This window comes from Oryx dammah, unplaced genomic scaffold (genome assembly GCF_014754425.2).
Source record: "Oryx dammah isolate SB20612 unplaced genomic scaffold, SCBI_Odam_1.1 HiC_scaffold_28, whole genome shotgun sequence".
Taxonomy (NCBI): Eukaryota; Metazoa; Chordata; class Mammalia; order Artiodactyla; family Bovidae; genus Oryx; species Oryx dammah.
The window spans coordinates 117,410,577-117,428,102 of record NW_024070212.1 but is presented as its reverse complement, the minus strand read 5'-3'; the positions used below and the strand labels follow the sequence as shown (position 1 = coordinate 117,428,102).

The window sequence follows — 17,526 nt, the reverse complement described above, 5'->3', positions numbered from 1 at the left end:
AACTACCACACAATTGCAGTCATCTCACATGCTAGTAAAGTAACGCTCAAAATTCTCCAAGCCAGGCTTCAGCAATACATGAACCGTGAACTCCCTCATGTTCAAGCTGGATTTAGAAAAGGCAGAGGAACCAGAGATCAAATTGCCAACATCCGCTGGATCATGGAAAAAGCAAGAGAGTTCCAGAGAAACATCTATTTCTGCTTTATTGACTATGCCAAAGCCTTTGACTGTGTGGATCACAATAAACTGTGGAAAATTCTGAGAGAGATGGGAATACCAGACCATCTAACCTGCGTCTTGAGAAATCTGTATGCAGGTCAGGAAGCAATAGTTAGACTGGACATGGAACAACAGACTGGTTCCAAATAGGAAAAGGAGTACGTCAAGGCTGCATATTGTCACCCTGCTTATTTAACTTATATGCAGAGTACATCATGAGAAATGCTGGACTGGATGAAGCACAAGCTGGAATTAAGATTGCCGGGAGAAATATCAATAACCTCAGATATGCAGATGACACCACCCTTATGGCAGAAAGTGAAGAGGAGCTAAAAAGCCTCTTGATGAAAGTGAAAGAGGAGAGTGAAAAAGTTGGCTTAAAGCTCAACATTCAGAAAACGAAGATCATGGCATCCAGTCCCATCAGTTCATGGCAAATAGATGGGCAAACAGTGCAAACGGTGAGAGACTGTTTTTTGGGGCTCCAGAATCACTGCAGATGGTGATTGCAGCCATGCAATTAAGACACTTGCTCCTTGGAAGAAAAGTTATGACCAACCTAGACAGCATATTAAAAAGCAGAGAGATTACTTTGCTGACAGAGGTCTGTCTAGTCAAAGCTATGGTTTTTCCTGTGGTCATATATGCATGTGAGTGTTGGACCATAAATAAAGCTGAGTGCCAAAGAATTGATGCTTTTGAACTGTGGTGTTGGAGAAGACTCTTGAGAGTCCCTTGGACAGCAAGGAGATCCAACCAGTCCATCCTAAAGGAAATCAATCCTGAATATTCATTGGAAGGGCTGATGTTGAAGCTGAAACTCCAATACTTTGGCCACCTGATGTGAAGAACTGACTCACTGGAAAAGACCCTGATGCTGGGAAAGATTGAAGGTGGGAAGAGAAGGGGACGACAGAGGATGAGATGGTTGGATGGTATCACCGACTCGATGGACATGAGTTTGAGTAAGCTCCGGGAGTTGGTGATGGACAGGGAGGCCTGGCGTGCTGCGGTTCATGGGGTTGCAAAGAGTCGGACACGACTGAGCGACTGAACTGAACTGAACCTGTAACTGTATAGTCAGCCTAGTGACTGGTGCAGGGCATGAGCGCCGCCTGGCTGGAGCCCACTTCCCAGGGTTAGTGGTGACTGATTGTCCCCTTCCATCTGCTGCCTGTCCTGGGTGCTGGCCCCACTGCCCGGGACGGCGGCACCGGAGCTCCTGCTCTGAGATGCACTGTGTGTTGTCTCTGCTCACTCGGTCGATTGCGTGTCAGGTCCGAGAATGTCTTGTCGGGCGCTGTAATTATTTTCAGTGTTTAGTTTCTGAGACAGTTGCCATCTTTCATGTGTTGTTTTCCAGTCAACCGTGTGTTGCATCGTTTGATCCTTTCCATCACGTGGGAATCACCGTCGTCCGCTTTCACACCTTGCACCCAGCCTTCAGCTGCTCAGCTCCGCCTTCGTCGTAGGCTCCCTGACGCTGCCTCAGCAGTGCGTCCCCTTGTGCCCCCTGCCGCCCCCGAGACGACGCCCACTCCCCTGTGGTGAACCTGTGCCCTGAGTGCCTCTGTGCTGCACGGCGTGTGCTGGGCTCCCAGGACCCTGCAGAGGCCAAGGACACCAGTCCCTGCTCCACGGGGCCCACGTTCCAGGAGGCAGAGCCCTGGTGTGGAGAAGGCCACAGCTGCCGGCCTGGGCCAGGGCAGGAGTGGTGTCCGCGGCTGACCCGCAGCTGCCGCGGCGAGCCCCATTGCTGTCCCTGGGGGCCCGGCCGCAGGTCCCCAGCGTGCAGGCGCGCAGGCCGCTGTGGCCGCCGCTCGTCCCTGGCTCTCTGGGCGGTCAGCCGTGGGCTCTGCGGCCCGTGACGCCCGGTCCATCCCTTCCCGGGCTCGCTGGTCGAGGCCGCGGTAGATGCTGCGCCCTCTGTGACTTCCCAGGAGTGCTCTCGGCTTCTGGTTTAACAGCAGGGCTCACGGCCTGCCTTCCTGTGGTTGCCGCGCTGAAGTCAGTCGTGCCGGCTCGCGTCTCTCCTCCCCGTGGACTGCACCCTGCTCCGTTACCTTGCTCCTGAGCGGGTGCTGTGCCCCTGTGTGTTTTCACTTGGGCAGGGCACCGTCTCCCCAGCCCCGCCACCCTCAGGCCACAGGCCAGGGCTGTGCTCACCTCCCTCTCTCTCCTGGAAGCTCAGTGCCTCCTGCCTCGCCCCTGGGGGTCACCGTGGTGATGGGAGCGCGTGCTCTGTCAGCCCTCGTCTGTGCCCAGCTCCGGCCCGAGATCCTCCCTGCTGGATGCTCCCCTCCCTCATTGCCGTCCACAGAGACTCCGGCTGGAGCGGGGTTGCAGCCAAGTGGACGGCCGCCCCCTCAGATCCCGAGTGCCTTGGGCAGCTGGTTGGGATTTCGGATGTGGGGACGGTTCGGGCTGGGCTCCTCTCTCCCATGGACAGACTCAGACTGTGTAGGGGCCTGGCACTGCCAGTGTGCGTGGAGCAAAGTGGATGTCACCCATCCCTGGGGCTCCTGCAAAGCCAAGCTTCCTTTCCAGAAAGTCCTGTGCTGTTACCGAGGCCCTCCCCTGGCTTCTGCCCTCTGAGTGAGAGGAGGCGCCCATATCCTGCCTCCCTTCTCTGGTTGCTGGGCGGGCCACGCGGCCCCTTAGCTCTCTGAGAACTTGGAGCTGCAGTCACTCAGGCTGCAAGAGGGAGGGCTCGCAGCAGGCCAGGGCAGCCCCACCTATCCCCCACAGCCTGGGCCCCAGGGGAGCCTACAGACCTTCACTTGTGGCCGCAGCCCGTCATCGTCATGGGGGATGGTCTGTCACCTGCTGGAGGTGGGTGGGTGGGGGACATGCCAGGTCCCTGGGGAGCGGTGCTCCTCTGCTCAGGCTGCCTGCCAGGAGCTGGGCTGAGCACCGGCCTGGTCTGGTCCCTTAGGTGCTTGGCTGAGCGTCAGGGAGAGGAGAGAGCCAGCCCACCAAGAGGCAGTGGGGACCACATGGCAGTGATAAGCAGGGGTCAAAGTGACTGATGGGGGTCAAGGTTTGGTCAGGGGGGTTTCAGGGGTCAGAGTTCAGTGCAGAAATAGTCAGTGTGTGGGAGCATCTGGGAGGCGGGGCTGCGGAGAAAAGTGGGGACGGGGAGGGGCAGGGGAGGGAGGGGTGAGAGAGGGGGAGGGGAGGGAGGGACAGGAGAGGGGGCCGCCCACAGACGCAGGAAGGGGAGACGGGGCATGGCGGGTTGGGGCTTCTCCTGCCTGGTTCAACTGAGGCCGAGGCATGTGTGAGTGTGTGCGTCCACGTGCGCCTGTGAGTGTGTAGAGGGTCATGCCACGTGGCTGGCGGGCCGGGTTCCCTGGAGCCGCCTTTCCAGACAGCTGCTGAGGAGTCGGTCTGCGGGGAGTGAGTGGTCCGAGGCCCCCTCCGCTTCGCCCTCCCCTCCCCAACCTGGTCTCCCCGACACTCCAGCTCGAGGGTGTGCCCGATGCCCCCTCACCCTGCCCTCCAGGACCCTCACTCTCACTTCCCTGCCTCCCAGGCTTCTCTCGTCCACCCACCTGGACTCCAGCCCTCCTTCAGGCTGGGAGGAGAAGTCCTGGCCCCTGCCCCAGACCCGCCCCGAGGGCAGCTGAGGTGGGGCAGGTGGAAGGCAGGACCGCGGGAGGGCGTGGTGTCCCAGGGTGATCGTGGGCGACTGCAGAGCGCGGGGCCAGGGTGGCCTTCAGAGTCCAGACTCGGTCATGAGGATGGTGGGGGAGGATGGGGGACAGACGGGGGTGCAGGCGGAGGGGACAGCGAGCAGGCAGGCGGTGCCCGAGGGGGGCGTGCCCCAGAGCAGGTGAGCTCCAGAGGTGGAGCGAGGGGGCCGGGGAGAGTGGTTGATGGGCCCCTCTTCTAGCAGGGGAGTCAGGGCCTGGGGGGCGGGCCATGGGGACAGTACTCTACTCGGGGAGCCCATGTCCTCAGCATGAGGGGAGGGGCGGTGCTGGGGATGGAGGCTGGGGCCTGGGCCAGATAAGGTCAGGGGAACCTCGGGAGGAGATGGCCGGGGAGCTGGAGCTGGGGTGGTCAGGGGACCCCAAACGGGTGCAGCCTGGGGGGCAGATGGGATGGGCAAGGGCAGTGGCACTGGGCCTGGAATGTTGCTGGCTGACATAAAGGGCCTGGAATTTGTGGGTGTCAGGATTCTGCCCAGAACCCAGCATTCTGTGTTCTGCAGAGGTGGGGAGCGGCAGGATGAGTCTCAGGAAGGAGGCAGAAGGCAGGTTTGTGTGTCCTGGAGCTTCAGGTGTCCTTCCAGGCTGCAAAGCCCCCCAGCTGTAAGTATGGCATGCTGCAGTCCATGGAGTCGCAAAGAGCTGGACACCGCTTGGCAGCTGAACAGCCACAACAGTATTCCGTTGTACAAATAGGCCACACTTTCTTTATGTTCATCTGTCAGTGGGTACTTAGATTGCTTCCATATCTTGGCTGTTGTAAATATTGCTTCTGTGAATATTGGCGTGTTTTGTCATTGTTGAGTTGCTAAGTTGTGTCCAACTCTTTGCAACCCTATGGACTGCAGCACGCCAGGCTTCCCTGTCCATCACCAACTCCTGGAGCTTGCTCAAACTCATGTCCATCGAGTTGGTGATGCCATCTCACCAACTCATCCTCTGCCACCCTCTTCTCCTTTTGCCTTCCATCTTTCCCAGCATCTTTGGGGTGCATATGTCTTTTCAAATTAGTGTTTTCCTTTTCTTTGGATTATAAATACCTAAGGGGGATTGATAGGTTGTATCATAGTTCTGTTTTTAATTTTTAATGCATGCTATTTTCCATAGTGGCCACACCAATTTCCATTCCCACCAACAGTGCCTGAGGGTTGCGTCTTCTCCACATCCCCGCCAACACGTATTTATTGTCTTTTGATGATGGCCATTTTGACAGGTGTGAAGTAGTATCTCACGGAGTTTTTGATTTGAATTTCCCTGCTGGTTAGTGATACTGAGCATCTTTTTGTGTGTATGTTGGCCGTTTGTCTGTCTGCTTTGGAACATGCTTATTCAAGTCCTCTGCCCACTTTAAAATCAGATCGGGCTTTTAAAACATATTGACTTGTATGAGTTGTTTATATGTTTCGGGTAGTAATGCCTCATCAGACATATCATTTACAAATATCTTCTCCTGTTCAGTAGGTGGCCTTTTCATCTTGGTGATGGTTTCCTTCACTGTGCAAAAGCTTTTTAGCTTGAAGTAGTCCCATTTGATTAATTTTGCTTTTTTAAAAGCCTTTGCCTGAAGAGACGGATCCGTAAAAGTATTGTTAAGGATGATGATATCAGAGACAACACTGCCTGTGTTTTCTTCTCGGAGTTGTGTGGTCTCAGGTCTTAACTTTCAGGTCTTTAGTCTGTTTTGATTTCGTGTGTGGTGTGACATAGTGGTCCAGCTCGATGGTTTTACCTGTAGCTGCCTGGTTTTCCCGACACCACTGTTTGAAGAGTCCGTCTTTCCCCCATTATTATAGCTTTGAAATATAGTTTGAAGTCAAGACGTGTGATGCCTTCTTTCTTCTTTCTCAAGATTGCTTTGGCTATTTGAAGTCTTTTATGATTCCATACACATGCAGGAATCATTTTCTCTATTTCAATGAAAAAAAAATGTCATTGGTATTTGACAGAGATTGCATTGACTTTGTAGACTGCTTTGGGTTGTATGGTCATTTTAACATATTAACTCTACTAATCCATGTGCAAGTGATAGCTTTCCGTTTATATGTATGGTCTTCAACGTCCTTCCTCAGTGTCTTATAGTTTTCACAGTACAGGTATTTTCCTTTCTTGGTTACATTTATTCTAGGAGCTTTATCTTATCAACTTGATTGTAAATGAGATTGTTTTCTTATTTTCTCTTTCTGACAATTCATTGTTAGTGTATAGGAAAGCAACAGAACTCTGAATAGTAATTTTGTATGCTGCAAGTTTACTGTATTTATTATAATATTTCTAACGGTTTGTTGGTGGAGTCTTTAGGGTTTTCTCTGTATAGCATCAAGTCATCTGTAAACGGTGACAGTTTTCCTTCTTTGCTCCAGTTTGGATGCCTTTTGTTGTCTGAGTGCTGTGTCTTCCGATACTGTGTTAAATAGAAATGGTGAAAAGAAAAGCTTTTGGATTTTCACCATTGACTATGATGTTAGCTGTGAGTTTGTCTTAGATGGTCTTTATGTTGAGGTACATTCCCTCTATAGCAATTTTGTTGAGAGTTTGTTTTTTTTTAAATCACAATTGGGTATTGAATTTTGTCAGATGCTTTTTTGGTTAGTTATTTACTGAGATGATCACGTGATTTTTATCCTTTGTTTTGCTAATGTGGTGTTTCATGCTGATTGATTTGCATATACTGAAACTTTTTTGCATCCCTGGAATAAATCCTACTTGATAATGATGTTTGATCATATTTATTTTTTGTTGAATTCAATTTGATAATACTTTGTTGAGACTATTTGCATCTTTGTTCATCAGGGATATTAGTTGGTAATTTTCTCTTTTTATAGTGAGTTTGTCTGGTTTTGATATCAGAGTGAGGCTGGCCTCATAGAATGAGTTTGGAAGTGTTCCCTTTGCTTCAGTTTTTTGGAATAGTTTGAGAAGGACAGGTGTTACCACGTTTAAAAATGTTTGATAGAATTCAACTGTGAAGTCATTTAGCCCTGGAATTTTATTTATTGGGAGTTTTTAAATTACTGATTCACTTTCATTGCTAGTAGTCAGTCTGGTCAGATTTTCTATTTCTTCCTGATTCAGTCTTGGAAGATTGTGTTTCAAGGAACTTATCCATTTGTTCTAAGTTGTGCAACTTGTTGGTATATAACTGTTCATAGTGTTTCCATATGATGGTGTGTATTTTTCAGATATTGGTTATAACTTCTCTTTCATTTATAAGTTTTAAAATTTGGGCCACCCTTTTTTCCCTTGATAATTCTGGCTATAGGTTTATCAATTTTATCTTTTCAAAAAACCAGCTGTTATTTTTATTGATCTTTTCTAACACTTTTTGGTCTCTACTCTATTCATCTCCACTCTCACCTTTATTATTTCCTTCCTCTGTTAAGTTTGGACTTCAGTCTTCTTTTTCTAATCTTTTAAGTGGAAAGCTAGGTGGTTTATTTGAGAGTTTATTTTGTCTGTTTGCTTCTTTGCGTAGTGCCAACTGGAGCGACTCTGGCTCAGATTATGAACTCCTTATTGCAGAGGACATCATGAGAAACGCTGGGCTGGAAGAAGCACAAGCTGGAATCAAGATTGCTGGGAGAAATATCAATCACCTCAGCTATGCAGATGACACCACCCTTATGGCAGAAAGTGAAGAGGAACTAAAAAGCCTCTTGATGAAAGTGAAAGAGGAGAGTGAAAAAGTTGGCTTAAAGCTCAACATTCAGAAAACGAAGACCATGGCATCTGGTCCCATCACTTCATGGCAAAAAGATGGGGAAACAGTGGAAACAGTGTCAGACTTTATTTTTTGGGGGCTCCAAAATCACTGCAGATGGGGATTGCAGCCATGAAATTAAAAGACGCTTACTCCTTGGAAGGAAAGTTATGACCAACCTAGATAGTATATTCAAAAGCAAAGACATTACTTTGTCAAAAAAGGTCCATCTCGTCAAGGCTATGGTTTTTCCAGTGGTCGTGTATGGATGTGAGAGTTGGATTGTGAAGAAAGCTGAGGACCGAAGAATTGATGCTTTTGAACTGTGGTGTTGGAGAAGACTCTTGAGAGTCCCTTGGACTGCAAGGAGATCCAACCAGTCCATCCTAAAGGAGATCAGTCCTGGGTGTTCACTGGAGGGAATGATGCTGAAGCTGAAACTCCAGTACTTTGGCCACCTCATGCGAGGAGTTGACTCATTGGAAAAGACTCTGATGCTGGGAGGGACTGGGGGCAGGAGGAGAAGGGGACGACCCAGGATGAGATGGCTGGATGGCATCACCAGCTCAATGGAAATGAGTTTGGGTAGACTGGGAGTTGGTGATGGACAGGGAGGCCTGGCGTGCTGCAGTCCATGGGGTCTCAAAGGATCAGAGAAGACTGAGCAACTGAACTGAAGTATTGCAGAATTCAGGCTTAAGTTGACTAAAGGAGGGAACACCACTACACCATTCAGATATGACCTAAATCAAATCTCTTATGATTATACACTGGAGGTGACAAATAGATTCAAGAGATTAGATGTGGTAGACAGAATGCCTGAACGACTATGGACAAAGGTTCATAACATTATATAAGAGGCAGTGACCAAAACCAAAAAGTGTTTGTCTGAGGAGGCTTTACAGATAGCTGAGAAAAGAAGAGAAGTGAAAGCCTAGGGAGAGAGGGAAAGATGTACCTAACTGAATGCAGAGTTCCAGAGAACAGCAAGGAGAGATAAGAAAGCTGTAAGTGAACAGTGCAGAGAAAGAGAAGAAAACAATAGAATGAGAAAGAGATCTCGTCAAGAAAACTGGAGATAGATATCAAGGGAACATTGCATGCAAAGATGGGGACAATAAAGGACAGAAAGGTTAGGACCTAACAGCAGCAGAAGAGATTAAGAAGAGGTGGCAACAATACACAGAACTGTAAGAAAGGTCTTAATGACCTGGATAACCACTCACCTAGAGCCAGACGTCCTGGAGTGTGAAGTCAAGTGGGCCTTAGGAAGCATTACTATAAACAAAGCTAGTGGAGGTGATGGAATTCCAGCTGAGCTACTTAAAATCCAAAAAGATGATGCTGTGAAAGTGCTGCACTCAATATGGCAGCAAATTTGGAAAACTCAGCCGTGGCCACAGGACTGGACAAGGTCAGTTTTCATTCCAATCCCAAAGAATGTTCAAACTACCACACAGTTGCACTCATTTCACATGCTAGCAAGGTCATGCTCAAAATCCTTCAAGTTAGGCTTCAACAGTATATGAACTGAGAACTTCCAGATGTACAAGCTGGATATAGAAAAGGCAGAGGAACTAGAGATCAAATTGCCAACATTCCTTGGATCAGAGAGAAAGCAAAGAATTCCAGAAAAACATCTACATCTGCTCCATTTGACTGTGTGGATCACACCAAACTGTGGAAGATTCTTAAAGAGATGGGAATACCAGACCACTTTACCTGTCCCTTGAGAAGCCTCTTTGCAGGATAAGCAGCAGCAGTTAGAACCAGCCATGTAGCAATGGACTGGTCAACACTGGGAAAGGAGTATGTCAAGGCTGTATGTTGTCACCCTGCTTATTTAACTTATATACAAATTATAGCATGCAGAACACCTGCCAGGATGAATCACAAGCTGGAATCAAGATTGCCAGGGGAAATATCACCAACCTCAGATATGCAGATGGTATCACTCTAATGGCAGAAAATGAAGAGGAACTTAAGAGCCTCTTGATGAAGGTGAAAGAGGAGAGTGAAAAAGCTGGCTTAAAATGCAACATTATGAAAACTAAGATCAAGGCATCCAGTCATGGCAAATAGAAGGGGAAGTGGAAACAGTGACAGATTTTATTTTCTTCGGCTACAAAATCACTGTGGACAGTGACTGCAGCCATGAAATTAAAGGGTGCTCCTAGGAAGGAAAGCTATGATAAACCTAGACAGCATGTTAAAAAGCAGAGGTATCACTTGGCCAACAAAGGTCCTTCTAGTCAAAACTATGGTTTTCCCACTAGTCATGTACAGATGTGAGAGTTGGACCATAAAGAGGGCTGAGCCCTGAAGATTTGATGCTTTTGAATTGTGGGGCTGAAGGACTCCTGAGAGTCCCTTGGGCAGCAGGGAGATCCAACCAGTCAGTCCTAAAGGAAATTAACCCTGAATATTTGTTGGAAGGACTGATGATGAAGCTGCAGTACTTGGCTACCTGATGTGAAGAGCTGACTCACTGGAAAAGACCCGGATGCTGGGAAAGACCCTGCTGCTGGGGGCAGGAGGAGAAGGGGATGAGACAGAGGATGAAATAGTTGGAGAGCATCACCAACTCAATGAACAAGAGTTTGGGCAAACTCCAGGAGATTGTGATGGACAGGAAGCCTAGTGTGCGGCAAGCCGTGGGGTTGCAAAGATTTGGACAGGACTTAATGCCTGAACAACAGCAAAGGCCTGTGTTGCTATAAATTTCCCTCTTAGAACTGCTTTGCTTCATTCCACAGATTTTGGAAAGCTATGTTTCTATTTTCATTCACTTTGAGGTGCTTTTTTCTTTGGTTTCTTCATGGACTCTGTTTCTTTTTCAGTAGCATGGCGGTCAGGCTCCATGTTTTTTACCCACTTTCTTCCTGTGGTAGAGTACTAATCTCATACGACTGTTTTCAGAAAAGATGCCTGACACCATTTCAGTCTCCATAAATCTGTTGAGACTTTGTTTTGTGGCCTAGTGTGTCATCTGTCCTGGAGAATGCTTCCCATGCACTTGAAGAGGTGTATTCTGCTGTTTTGGGATGGAATGTTCAATAGACATCTATCAAGCCTGTTTGGCTGAGTGTGTCATTCGAGGCCCTTGCTTCCTTGTTGATTTTCCGTCTGGATGAACAGTCCCTTAATGTATGGCAGGTATCACTGTATGGTTTTCTCCGTCTTAACATTTGCTTTATATGTTTGAGGTGCTCGTATGTCGGGAGCATATACATATGTTTATGAACATCATGTCCTGTTCTTGGAGTAGTTACTGTATCATTGTTCGATGCCCTCCTTTGTCTTCTGTTGTAGACTTTGGTTTAAATTCCGTTTTGTCTAATTGTGTGTATTACTGCCCCACCTCTCTTTTTGTATCTGTCTTCAAGGAATATCTGTTTCCATTCTTTCATTTCCAGTCTGTGTGTCTTTAGTTCCGAGATGAATCTCCTATGGGCAGCATATGGATAGTTTAAAGCAAACAAGACAAGCACGTTCAGCTGCGTCACGTCTTTTTAACGGAGTTGATTAGTGACGGCTGTGCACTCACCGCCATTCTGTTACTTATTCTCCAGTTGTCTTGTAGTTCTTCTCTGATCTCTCCTTTTTTTAGTCTTTCTCGCCCCTTGTGGTTTGATAACTTTCTTTAATGTTATGTTTGCGTTCCTTTCTCTTTTTTTGTGTGTATCTGTTGTAGGGTTGTGCTTTGCTGTTTCTGGGAGGTTCATATATATGTCTCTGTGTAACTGTGTCTGTACCTGTCTATATCTCTAATTTGTTTTACCCTGATAACCATATTTTAATTCAGACACATTCTAAAAACTACATTTTTTCACTCCCCTACTCCACAATTTTATGTTCTGATGTCATATTTTACATCTTTCTGCGTGTCTCTTAAGTCCTCATTGTAGATATATGTAGTTAATTTTATGATTTTGTCTTTTAACCTTTGTACTAGCTTAAATTTTAAGTGGCTGATCCACTGCCTTTACTATATATTTGCCTTTCCCGTGAAATATTTTTCCTTCATAGATTTTATTTCCTTTTAGGGCCTTTTCCTTTTCTTTTTTCGATTAAAGAGGGCCCCTGAACATTTCTTGTGAGGCTAGTTCAGTGGTGGCAGACTCTCAGTTTTTGCTTGTCTGAGGAACTCTTCTTCAGTTCTGAGTGGTGATTGTTAGGTGGAGTACCTTTGGTTGTAGGTTCTCCCTTTCAATACTCTAACTACATCATGCCGCTCTCTTCCGGCCTGCAAAGTTTCCAGTGAAACATCCGCTGATAGCCTTATGGAGGTTCCCTTGTTTGAGGCTCTTTTTCTCTTGCTGCCTTTAAAGTTCTCTCTTTGCCTTTACCCTTCGCCATCTTACTTATGATACGTCTTGGTGCGTGTCTCTCTTGTTCGTCTTGTTTGGGACCCTTCGTGGCCTTTACCTGGATATCGGCTTCCTTCTTCAGGAAAGGGATGTTTTCAGCCATCATTTTATCAAGTACGTTTTCTGCCCCTTTTCTCTCTCCTCTTCTTCTGGGACCCCTAGTGTGAATGTGAGTATGCGTGCTGTTGTCCCAGAGGCTCTTTAAACTGTCCTCATTTTAAGAGATGCTTTCTCCCCGCTGTTCTGGCTGGGTGGCCCCCGTGACGGTCTTCCGGGCCACCCGTGTGTCCTTCTGTGTCAGCTCGTCCACGGTTGGCTCCCTGCAGTGATTTTCATTTCCGTGACTTCTTTTGCTCTGGTTGGTTCTTTTCTTTGTATTTTCTAGTTCTTTGTTGAAGTTCTCACTGTGTCCCTAAATTCTTTCCCCAAGCTTGGTCAGTATTTCTCTGGACTGTCGCTTTGAACTTCTTATCTGGTGAATTACTCATCGTGTTTCTTCAGGGCCTTTCTCCCCCTGGGGTTCCGTCTGTTCTCTTATTTGGAACGTGGTCCTCTGTGTCCTCAGTTGTTTGGCTTTCTCTGTCTCTACGAAGTTATGCAAATTTGTGCCGGCTTTGAAGGCGTGTCCTCGTGTGGGGGCTCGTGACCTGTGCGCCAGCAGCTTAGGCGGCAGAGCTAGGTCTGAACTGAGCCTGGCCGTGTCCTCTGGGCTGTGCCGGCGGCTGCTGCACACACTTTATCCACTGCACCGGTTTCCATCATACCTAATGTTCTTGGGGCGCTCTCTCGGCTGGGATGTTTTGGCATGTTGGAATTTTAAAACCTGAGCTTCTATCACCAGGGATTTTCTGTTCCCTCTCCCCGCGAGGGAATCACATCCTGCCTGACACTGGAAGAATCTGATGGGTCTTTCATATCTGCTCCTTTCCACTGTCAGCTGAGGATCTGTGGGATGCCCACACTGCTGGGAGACGCTTCTGCTCAGAGCCCTGGCAGCAAAGCTTTCCTGGCCCCTCTGCCCACAGGGAGAACTTTTTGTCCCTCCCCCAGTCCAGGCCGCACAGGGCTGCCAGCTCCACACCTGTGATGCCCTGAAGGAGATACTGCTGCATCTGATATCCACACACACACTCACTACGGCCACACAGGTGTTTTTAAGTGTGTGGGACTTAGGTCCCCTGTGACCTCAGGTGGCTATTGACTTTATATTAATAAATACTGATTTTGCCCAACATTTTGATGTGTCTGCCAGGAAGGCGGTCATTTCAACAGTTAGCATACTGCTATGACTTCTTCAAAATAGACGTTTCTGAATACTTACCCCTCTTCCTTGATACTCTCATCTTAGCCCAGTCGGTCTGATTCCCCAGGTAGGTGCTGGTGCATATTTTGAGAATTTTGATAAGTTTCTTGCTGGTGTTTTTCTCGTTTTCCCAGGTTGGGTATAGAAATAGGTTTGTAGTATAATAGAAACTGGGGAGGTTCTTGTTATTTTTTAGGCCCCGAAGAGGAAGGAGGCAAATAGGGTCTTGGAGGTTTCACTCTGGCCTCCCTGGCAGCTCAGACGGTAAAGAATTCGTCTGCGATACGGGAGACCTGGGTTTGATCCCTGGGTTGGAGGATCCCCTGGAGAAGGAAATGGCAACCCACTCCAGTATTCTTGCCTGGAGAGTCCCCATGGAGAGAGGAGCCTGGCGGGCTGCAGTACATGGGGTCAGTCAGACATGACTGAGCGACTAAGCGGGCACACACAGGTTTCACTTTAGAGGGCTGGGTCCTCTCTGGAAGGAGTCCCTGCTGTGCAGGGGGCGTCTGCTGGGGGTCCCCGGGATCCCACCCACATGCCTCATCGTTGATGGCTCTGACATGTGACTTGCCATGTCTTCACTTTCTCACAGGGACACAGACACCCTGGTTCCAATCCTTCCACTGTTCACTAGGGACTCGGGGTTGGAGAGTCAGCTCTCCATTCAGAATCTGAGTAGCAGCACTGTGATGATAACCATCACTTCTAGACAGAGGGGTTGTCTCCAGGGAAAGGGATGCCGAGTGTCACCTGGAGGGGAGTGGAGAATGCATTCCTGCGTGTGTGCACACACTCATGTGTGTACACCCACATGCCTGAGTGTGTACCTGTGCCCAGGCCACGCACAGGTGGCTCCGAGGTGCTGGCTGCTCTGTGCTCATCAGTGTGGGTCAGGATGTCTGTGACTTCCGGATCCCCACGAGAAATGAACAGGGACAGGAGGCAAGGAGGGAGCCTCTCACTGACCGGCACCTGACCTGGAGTGGGCAGGGCCTGAGAGCTCAAGAGTAGCCCTGGGCCTGACCCAGAGCAGGGAGAGCCCAGTGCTCAGCGACAAGGCAGAGAGACCTCCGGGGACAAGGACAGCCCCCTCCGCTCCTGACCTGGGGGCTGTCCTGGGCCGGATGCTGCCTTACCTGTGTCCTCCTTTCCCTGACAGGAAAAATGTACCCAATGACGTTCATAAAGAAACCCCTGAAGCAACTTTGCAACGAGCCCCAGGGGTCTGAGGCCCAGAAGCCTCCATGCAAGTCCAGGTGCCACGTGTCATACTCCACCTACAGTCATGAGTGAGCGTCTGGGCGCCCCGCTGACACACAGGGCTCCCAGAGCACCCCAAGTCTTCATCCTGGCCTGCCAAGGAAAGAAGGCCTTCACAGCAACCTCGGCCTCGGGAGGAGCTGGGCCGGTGGACTCAGGGGCCTGTCAGGACTCGAGCAGGGGCGGGCAGGTGAGCACCCCATGCTGCCTGGGGGGGTCCACGGAAGCCTCCTCCCAGTCTGCTGCCCGGCCCCTCCCCAGGCTGGGGGCCCTCGGCGCTACAGGGCCCCGACAACCAAGAAGCTTTGTTGAAACCTTGCGCAGCAAGCCAGTGTGGGCAGCGACACCTGAATAAAGTGACCCTCAGTGGCTCGTGCCTCTGCCGCAGCCTCTGGCCGGGGTCTGGGCCCCGCACGCGCTGATGCTGGAGAGGCTGCCCCACTGGTGCTGCAGGGCGCATGGGGTACAAGGGCAGGGCTGCTGGCATCACTCGGGTTGTGCAGGACTCTGCCTGGGCAGGCAGGGCAGCTGGGCAGGGGCCCCTGCTCTGGCGAGATGCCAGCTAGGCAGAGCTCTCTCTGTGGCGCTGGGGGCTGATGAAACCATGAGGATGTCAGGCCGGGCCCAGCTACGGGATGATGCTAGTCCCCCCACGCTGCAGCCTCCAGGGTATCTCAGGCTGCTCAGCAGGAACTGGTAATGGGAAGTTTCCTGGACGTGCCCAGACGTGTGCGTCCAGAGCAGGGAAAACGGGGGGTGGATGGCAGGAGGACCCGGGCCGGGGGCAGGACGGGCACTGTCCAGCCATGGGCCACCCCACCAGGTGGGACCCGTGTGCAAGCCCGCCCTCACCTCCCCACCGGTCCCAGAGTGCTGGGCACGCCCTGCTGCCTGGGAGGCAGCACACACCTGCTGCCAGGCGGGGTACAGCGCGATCACTGCAGCAACACGCGGTCTCCAGCCTTTTATTCATACGAGGACTCGAAGAACACACGTCACCTGCAGACGCCGTGCGGCCCAAGACGCAGCCGGCCCGGCCACTGACCACACAGGGCCGCCCTGTCCAGAGACGAAGGGAGGGCGGGCCCGAGTGGCCATCTGGGCACATGGTGATGCTGCCCCGGGCCGAGAGTCCAGCTGGCCCTCATCTGCAGGCAGGGGGGCCCTGGCCTGACCCCGCCCCGGCACAAGGTTCTGATAGGGTTGGTGTGTTCGTGTGAGCAGCCCCAGACCCCGCGTGTCCCAGAGCCCGGAAGCCTTCCACCCGGTGAGAAAAAGCAAAGCGGCAGGAAGCAGCCTTCTCCGGGCCCAGGAGCTGGTCAGGAGGTTGGTGTGGCTACGTGGCTCAGCATCCCCGACCCTCAAGACCACCCTGCCCCACCCGAGCCCTCTCTGGCAGGGAGCGGCCCCTCCCCAGACCCTGCAGTGGACAGGGCTTAGGAGGGCGGGCCTCGGCCTGGGGAGGAGCCTGCAGAGACCCCAGGCCTCAGAAGGCCACCTGGGACCCTCAGAAGCCGGGGAGGAGCCGAGAAGGCAGCTCTGGGTGAGAAGGGCGGGAGGGGCCTGTAGAGGAGGTGCGGCTAGGAAAGCCCTTAACTGTCGAGCGCCCTGGCCTGCGGCCGGCAAGGTCAGGGAAGGGAAGGCCCTCGGCGTGGGCGCCGGGTCTCGCTGGCCCTGAGCTCAGATTTCCCCAGCCACCCAGCATCCCCGTGGCCAGGGGTCGGCTGTGGCCCTGGTCCGCGTCGTCCTGAGCTGGGACGTGGCCCTGGTCTGGGTGGGGGTGGGGAAGGGCAGGGGCAGCCTCGCCGCCAGCCAGGAGCACAGTCCAGCGCCGCCTCTGAGAGGGGGCCCCCATGGGGTCCGGGGGGTGGGGTCAGGGCTCATGCATATTCCCAAAGGCCCCGCTCGCCCACTGTTGGGAACCCTGACACCCTCTGGGGGGTTCTTGGGCCTGAGGACTGGGCGTGGCTTTCAGACACCTGAGCCCCAGGTGCTTGGCAGGGGAGGAGGGCACAGCCCGCACTTAGCCGGACACCGGCCAGGCGGCCTCCTCACCCGCCCCAGTGCCGCAGGGGGTGGGGGGGGAGATGGCCAGCGGCACCTCGAGGCCTCTGAAACGCATGGCTTTTGGGGGACACCGTCCCCGCCTGACCTGAGGGCCCCGTACAAAAGTAAAAGCTCGGGGGGCCGGGCGAAGCCCCCCACCCTGCCCCCAGCACAGTCACAAGCCAGGTCCCTCGGCGACCCCTCCTGTCCTACTTCGGGGCCTCCCGGCCCAGGGAGTTAAATATCGTCTGCTGCGGGTTTTGGCAAAGTCAGTCCTTGGCCGCGGTCCCGGGGGCCGAGGCAGTTACCGCCCCCGGGGAGCGGCTGCTGGAAGGGCCAGGGCGAGCCCCAGGAGCAGCAAGGGGCTGGCGCGGGGCAGGGGGCGGGCCGAGGCCGAGGTCTGCTGGCCCTCTCGCTCTGACAGCCCCGGGAGGGCGTGCGTCAGCGGCGTCCTCGAGCTGGCGCTCTTCCTGCCGACCTTCCGGCCGCACACTTCGTCTGGGCAGCCCTCGCCGCTCCCTGAGCCGCTGCCGTCGTCACCTGGGGAGGAGAGGGGAGGAGGTTCTGGGGGACCCCGAGGGCCGCGACCCTCTGCCTGGGCCTCCCGCACTGGGGACGGCAGTTCCTGGAGCCTGCCGAGGCTGGGCGGACGTGCTGGCCAGCTCACAGCCGTGCTGGAGACAGGGTGGGGGACCGGGACCACAGTTGGGCAGCAGCCGGGCCTTCAGAGCCACCTGGGCCCCAGGGTGGGGGACCCCCCGCCCACCTTTCCCTATCTAGGGCCTTACCTCACCCTGCACCCTTCCCCAGCTGGGGCTCCCTGGCACCCCCACGCCTACCCCGGGTGCCCTCACTGGCGTCCCGGAAGTCCAGGTTGTTGCCCACACCCACCCGGGGCTCCACCGCCCTGCC

The 17,526-nt window shown here is 52.1% G+C and overlaps 2 protein-coding genes across 2 annotated transcripts in view; one reads left to right on the top strand and one right to left on the bottom strand.

Moving 5' to 3' along the window:
* Positions 1-14,944, top strand: part of ANKMY1 (ankyrin repeat and MYND domain containing 1) — a 51,848-nt gene extending 36,904 nt beyond the window's left edge. Inside the window, exon 14 of the mRNA XM_040232002.1 lies at positions 14,468-14,944. Within this exon, the coding sequence (XP_040087936.1) occupies positions 14,468-14,601 (134 nt within the window). The 3' untranslated portion in view covers positions 14,602-14,944. The remainder of the gene's footprint in view (positions 1-14,467) is intronic.
* A 570-nt stretch (positions 14,945-15,514) lies between these two features.
* Positions 15,515-17,526, bottom strand: part of GPC1 (glypican 1) — a 27,071-nt gene continuing 25,059 nt past the window's right edge. Inside the window, exon 9 of the mRNA XM_040232001.1 lies at positions 15,515-17,154. Within this exon, the coding sequence (XP_040087935.1) occupies positions 16,919-17,154 (236 nt within the window). The 3' untranslated portion in view covers positions 15,515-16,918. The remainder of the gene's footprint in view (positions 17,155-17,526) is intronic.